Below are 6,810 nucleotides of genomic sequence, written 5' to 3'. Positions count from 1 at the left end.
TGGAAGGTCCACTACTACTGTCATCTCCAACATATAATTGTCTTTTGAAAAAATGCTAATGGAACCCTACAATGAAAAGATTTCAAATTTTTAACTAAAACCTTGATTTTAAGTTTCAACAAGAAATTACAACTAACTATTAACCCTAAGTCCCTAATTAAATAAACATAATTGCTAATTTTTAGTTTTTCAACACACTGGCAAATAATGAAAATTTAAAATAATCTTATAATAAGTAATATGATTGAGTTACCTACCTGTTTCATTATGATAGGTGGCTTGCGTTGGTCGGAGAGCAGGTAACCAGAAGCCTGCTGCATCAAGTTGGCTACAAGAGTTAAAGAACAACATATCAACATTTATCTTGTGTTTCCTCCCTTTTGACTTTGACCAACAAAAGATTAATTTGGGCTGCATCTTATTTTCTTAAAGGAATTGTGCATTGAATTTGCACTTAGTATTTTTGGACTACCTAAACCTTTAGGCTACTTTAAACGGTTTAGACTACTTTGTGTTTTTGTGTTTTATGTTTGGATTTATAAGTTTGTGGTAACCTTTATTTATTTATTTATTTCATTCAGGGGTAGCACCATAATATAGAAAAAAATTGTGAAAAAATACACTACTAGAAATTTTTTGATGGGTAGCATGAATTACCCAAGGCTCCCATAATGCTTGGTCCCTACGTTATGTGTTCGTATCAATTTTGACTCCAAATGTGAAATTAACACCAATTTTGAAGTAACATGTAACCTAGATAAAAGTGTAATGATGATTTAAGGAGAAGGGATTTAACAAAAACATAAATGTTTTACATACATATACATATCAAACTAATTGCTCTAAATAATTACCAACTATCGGGCATTGAATAATTAAAAACTCATATATTAATGGAGCTTTTTTTTTTTTTTTTTTTTTTTTTTTTTGAAGAAAATGGTCCAAACTTACATGAATGGATGTACAAAGGAAGTTGAAGTGTTGGATTGATGATGAATTGAAGCTCTGAGTGGTTGTAGATGATGGTTGCATATGTGTGATGATTGTTGAAGGCCATGATTTTTCAGGTTGCTTCCGTTGGTAAGAATCACCAAACCGCGTCCGCCTCATATTCCCTCTCTCCATGAAGCTTTGGTTTCTTCTATGTTTTGCAATTGAATGAACATAAAGTCATAAACACACAAAACTAGAATATACATCCCAAGAGAGTTCGGACGTGAGCGGTCATGGAGGGGAGATAGTAGAACGTGGAGAAGATGACCGTCTTTTGTGGAGGTGCACATCAAGCAAAATAATTATCAAATAACTATAAATAGAAACTTAGAATGGTCATAATTGAAGATAGATAAAATTGTATGATTCTATCAATGAAGTTATTGACTGAACTTTCATTCATAAATATACAGGACGTGTTCGGAAAAACTAATTGGTAGCGGGTAGCTTGTAGCGGTTAGTTAAACGCTACATGAAGTAACATTTGGATTTGAAGCGTTTTGATTAAACTAAACGCTACAAGCTTGTAGTACCAAACAAAACTTTTTGTTTTAAATGGAGCATTTTATCAAACGCTAAAAATTAAAAACTCTCAAAAACTCCATGCCCAACACACCCATAATTATGAGTACTTCTTAACCAAACAATGAGATTTTCTCGCTGTGACATGGATAACCATGTTAAGATATGCTTTCCTTAATAATCATTTAATTTTAATTTTATCTTTTATCAATTTCATCCCATTTTTATCTATATTGTCTCTTTTGGCCGGTGTCTACAAAAACAGCAAGGAAAAACGAAGGCAGAAAGTTCAATGGTCCACAAACCTTCCTCAACCTCCATCCTCTCTCTCCCTCTGAAATAATTGTAATCCTGATCCATACCCAAAACCAGATTTTCCATACCTTTCATAATTCACTAGCAGACACTATATGCAAACCCTTCTTCCTTATATTTTTCTTGATTTTAGTTTTAAACATTTCAGCGACGCCCTAGGGCATCAATCAATAAGATGGCAGCTATTGAAACGCTACGGCCTATAATTCACGGTCAAATCCATTTAAACTCTTCGAATTACAATCCAAAATACTCATACAGGTGCACTTCCTTCCGCGAAAGATTTCGTGTTGTACATGAAAAGTCGAATGCTTTTGTAACCAAATCGTCATTATCCATTCGCCCAGCCATCAATTTGTACAGAGAATCTAGGGTTTCCAATTTTAATTCATGGGGTGGAGGGTTAGGGTTTCTGAAGATGAATAAAAGTTGTAGAGGAAGGAATAAATTGGGTGTGAATAATAGTTCCTGCGAACATGATACAGAATCTTCGGGGCAGAAGAGCGAGAGTGAGAGCAATAAAGTGAGTAAGAAGAGAGAGAAGGGGGAGAAGAAGGGGAAGGGTGGATGGGGGTGGGGGTGGGGGAAAGGCGGTGGCAAATGGAGGTGGCAACCGATAATTCAAGCACAAGAAATCGGTGTGTTGTTGTTGCAGTTAGGGATTGTTATGTTTGTCATGAGATTGCTTCGGCCAGGTCTTCCATTGCCAGGGTCGGAGCCTAGGGTTCCGACCACATTCGTGAGCGTTCCATACAGTGATTTCTTGACTAAAGTCAGTACCAATCAGGTCCAAAAGGTGGAGGTTGATGGAGTTCATATAATGTTTAAGCTGAAACAAGAACAAGGTACCCCAGAAAGTGACATTAGTAGTAGTCTAAGTAAAATGCAGGATTCAGAGTTGTTGTTGAGGAGCGTGGCACCTACAAAGAGGATTGTGTACACAACAACCCGCCCTAATGATATCAAGACTCCTTACGAAAAGATGCTTGAAAATGATGTGGAATTCGGGTCTCCTGATAAGAGGTCTGGTGGCTTCTTGAACTCTGCTTTGGTAAGTTTGGATTTTAGGTTGCTCTACACATCAAACATGGAAACAAGCAGCTAATGGTTCAATTATGTTCACAGATAGCATTGTTTTATGTAGCTGTGTTGGCAGGGTTACTTTCCAGATTCCCTGTAAACTTTTCTCAGGTAGGTTAACTCTATACTCATACACATTATTTAATTATTTCTTCACATGTTATCACTTCTTTTCTCATTGAAAAGTGACATTCACTTTCTTTCATAATCCAAACACAGCAATCTCCTGGTCAACTTAGAAACCGCAAGTCAAGTGGTTCTGGTGGGTCAAAAGTCAACGACCAAGGGGAAGTTGTTATGTTTTCTGATGTTGCTGGTGTTGATGAGGCCAAAGAGGAGCTTGAGGAAATTGTAGTAAGTTCATTGTCCTTATAGCATGTAATAAGGATTTAAAATTATTCTTGATGACACATACATAGTATATAACACTTACTCCAAAGACACATCATTTATCCTTTGTAATTTTTCTACTGAATTCAGGAATTTCTAAGAAATCCAGATAGATATATACGACTTGGTGCTCGGCCACCTCGTGGTGTCCTTCTGGTGAGTTTCAAAACCCTAACTCACAGGCTCTCTTACATTGTGTTTCAACCAGGGGTAAATTTGTAAAATGGCTTCGTATCTTATCTTACAGGTTGGTCTTCCTGGGACAGGTAAGACACTTTTAGCAAAAGCTGTAGCAGGGGAAGCTGAAGTCCCATTCATAAGCTGTTCAGCAAGTGAGTTTGTAGAGCTTTATGTTGGCATGGGAGCTTCACGTGTACGTGATCTCTTTGCAAGGGCAAAAAAGGAAGCTCCATCAATCATATTTATAGACGAGGTTCAAATATAAAATATTTTTCATTTTCTAATTTTAGTTATAGTTATACTTATACCCTTCTCTTTTATATTAAAATCTTTGCAGATTGATGCTGTGGCCAAGAGTCGCGATGGCAGATTCCGAATTGTCAGTAATGATGAAAGAGAACAGACTTTGAATCAGTTGCTCACTGTATGTATTAATAAGTCAAACTTTTACTTCTTTTTTAGTCAATGGTAGTTTAATTTTTTTTAATTTAATTTATGAATTTGTAGGAGATGGATGGTTTTGATAGTAATTCTGCTGTGATTGTTCTTGGAGCAACAAACCGTGCTGATGTACTGGATCCGGCCCTTCGTCGACCAGGGAGATTTGATCGTGTGGTTATGGTCTGTCTTCTTCTCCCTTTTGGTATTTATTTATCTCTCTAATAGTTTTATATTATTATTATTATTATTTTAAAATAAAAAGAATAGCAAAAATGCTAACTTAAGTTTTTGTTATTTTAGGTAGAAACACCGGATAGGGTTGGAAGACAAGCTATTTTGAATGTGCATGTTTCCAAGAAAGAGCTTCCTCTGGGAGAGGATGTTGACCTTGCTAAAATCGCTTCCATGACCACTGGTTTCACCGGGTAATAAAAAAAATCATCTTTTTTTATTTCCAAAACTACCCTTGATCTTTTTTTTTTTTTTTTGAAATACATTTTTTTGGTTTGGTATGCAGGGCAGACCTTGCTAATTTAGTAAATGAAGCAGCTTTGTTGGCAGGGAGACAAAGTAAGCTAGTGGTGGAGAAAATGGACTTTATCCAAGCAGTGGAGCGTTCAATTGCTGTAATTATTATTATTTTTTATTCTTGTAAAATAAAAAGGACATTATATATTTATATGATTTATTTTTTGATAAAAAACAGGGGATTGAAAAGAAAACAGCCAAGTTACAAGGCACTGAGAAAGCAGTGGTGGCTCGACATGAAGCTGGTCATGCAGTTGTAGGCACAGCTGTTTCTAAACTTCTTGCAGGGCAACCACGGGTTGAGGTAAAGATTTTTTTATCGTGGAATGGAATGGAATCGCGGATTCCAATTCCAATTGAGTAATGACGAGTATTCATGTTTTGTTTTGGTATCAGAAACTAAGCATACTACCAAGGTCAGGAGGGGCTTTAGGATTCACTTACACCCCTCCAACAACAGAGGACAGATATTTACTTTTTGTGGATGAGTTAAGAGGGCGCTTAGTCACCCTTCTTGGAGGACGTGCAGCTGAAGAGATTATTTACTCGGGTCGCGTGTCAACAGGGGCACTTGATGACATACGCAGGGCTACAGACATGGCATACAAAGCTATTGCTGAATATGGTCTAAATCCCACCATAGGTCCTATCTCATTGTCAACACTTTCAAATGGAGGAATGGATGATTCCAGTGGATCAATGGGTTTCGGAAGGGATCAGGTTTTCCTTTTTTTTTTTTCAAATGGTGAATCTAGTTCTTTACTTTTTGGAAAATGTAAGAGCATTTTGAACATGATTTATAGGGGCATTTAGTGGATCTTGTTCAAAGAGAAGTTAAGTTAATGCTTCAATCAGCACTTGATGTGGCGCTTTCTGTCATGCGTGCTAATCCCACTGTTTTGGAGGGGCTTGGTGCTTATCTTGAAGGTAATTAGTTCCCTTTATCCATTCAGACACTCTTTTTACTGTATTACCCCTCCTCCATTCATTTATAGATGAAGGGTAAAATGGTCATTTAGTCTCGTTCAGATTGTTTAAAAAGGAATTGGACCTTCAACATTGTGTATACAACACTTAATTTAGACAAACACCAAAAGGTTGGAACTCAACTCCTAGAACAAAGCTTGTTGAAGTAATGTTATTTATTTATTTTTTTGGGTACTACTTATAGAAAAAGAGAAAGTGGAAGGGGAAGAGTTGCAAGAATGGTTAAAGTTGGTGGTTGCACCGGAAGAACTTGCTGATTTTGTTAGAGGCACAGAAAAGACGTTTCTGCCCCTACAGTCATCAGCACCCGATCTGAAGCAACTACTGTAACACCAAATGATACCTAGACATTCGAAACACGCCCTTCCTCTATCTGCAACTTTGTATATTACAAAAAAGTCAGGTAATTTAGATATAACATATACAGTCCCTCATGTTCAAATAGTTGCAGATTTTGGCATTGGATTATGTTGTAGATTCTTGGAATTTATAAAATTTGTTTTGGGTCAATTTTTAGCCGATCCCAACTTGTTTGGGGGTGGAGAAGCTCTTGTTGTATGTAAACAACTCACAATTGTAATAACTAATAACTTGTAACAATAAAATCAAAAGCTCTTAATGCATAGATGATGTTAGTAAGAGTTACTCTTAAAAGATTAGGCAGCAACTGAAGAAGATTAAAGAGAAACTTATGAGTCTAAATCAAGCTTAAAGTAAGGTGGTATGTTATGTGATTTATCTGGACACCAGGAAGGATCTAATATAAGTGTATAACACAGTGTTATATTTCATTTACACAAAATGATGTTACCGTTATATGGCAAATATATATGTTTTATGGCATGTTTTAATGTTAACATGCGTTTTACACATGGTGTATAAAAGTTTTATGCATGTTAAGTATCACAACCTAATATCCTACGTATGATATATGTAATGATTTTACATCTTGCAAACAGAACTTGTATGACAACCTTACATGAATCTTGAGGTTAGTGAATTTCCTAAGAGTTTGACATATTTACATGTAGCTATGAGATCGTAAAAAAATATGAATAAAAAATTATTTACAAAGAATGGATTTAAAGGTTATTCTTGTATTAAATTTGATTAAATGTTCATGAAAAATGCTAAATCGTAAAAGGGAGAAACAGCAGGCAACAATACCAATTAGCCCAATTACAGTTTCCAAAATTACCCGTAACACTCACCCAACTATACACCAATGTAATCACATTATCAGCCAACTTTAAGGAAGAAGCATGGATTCCGTTAACCATGTTATTTCTTACCTTCCAACAACACCATAGGAAAATGTACCAAATAGAGGGAACCATCTCTCTTTTTGGGACAATGCCCCCATGTGGCAGCAAC

General features: G+C 36.1%; 1 protein-coding gene across 1 annotated transcript; it reads left to right on the top strand.

Annotated features, from left to right (window-relative positions):
• Positions 1–1,757: 1,757 nt before the first annotated feature.
• FTSH9 (FTSH protease 9) lies at positions 1,758–6,059 on the top strand. Its single transcript, XM_078967527.1, has 13 exons — positions 1,758–2,881; positions 2,956–3,021; positions 3,130–3,264; positions 3,391–3,456; positions 3,548–3,733; positions 3,818–3,904; positions 3,988–4,101; positions 4,222–4,346; positions 4,439–4,547; positions 4,628–4,753; positions 4,846–5,169; positions 5,253–5,376; positions 5,621–6,059. Exons 1-13 carry the CDS (start codon positions 2,006–2,008, stop codon positions 5,764–5,766), a joined length of 2,484 nt encoding a protein of 827 aa, XP_078823653.1. The 5' UTR covers positions 1,758–2,005; the 3' UTR covers positions 5,767–6,059.
• The last annotated feature ends 751 nt before the right edge of the window (positions 6,060–6,810 follow it).

The sequence above is a fragment of the Lactuca saligna genome, chromosome 8 (assembly GCF_052625555.1).
Source record: "Lactuca saligna cultivar CGN05327 chromosome 8, ASM5262555v1, whole genome shotgun sequence".
In the NCBI taxonomy this organism is placed as follows: domain Eukaryota; kingdom Viridiplantae; phylum Streptophyta; class Magnoliopsida; order Asterales; family Asteraceae; genus Lactuca; species Lactuca saligna.
The sequence above is the reverse complement of the archived record's forward strand: the minus strand, read 5'-3'. Positions and strand labels throughout refer to the sequence as shown.

What these genes read in the sequence shown, in the direction of transcription:
- FTSH9 (XM_078967527.1), top strand. Translation starts at nt 2,006, where the DNA reads ATGGCAGCTATTGAAACGCTACGGCCTATAATTCACGGTCAAATCCAT. An exon ending in AGGAGCTTGAGGAAATTGTA is followed by an intron (nt 3,265 to 3,390) that starts GTAAGTTCATTG and finishes TACTGAATTCAG; the next exon opens with GAATTTCTAAGAAATCCAGA. An exon ending in GATTTGATCGTGTGGTTATG is followed by an intron (nt 4,102 to 4,221) that starts GTCTGTCTTCTT and finishes TTGTTATTTTAG; the next exon opens with GTAGAAACACCGGATAGGGT.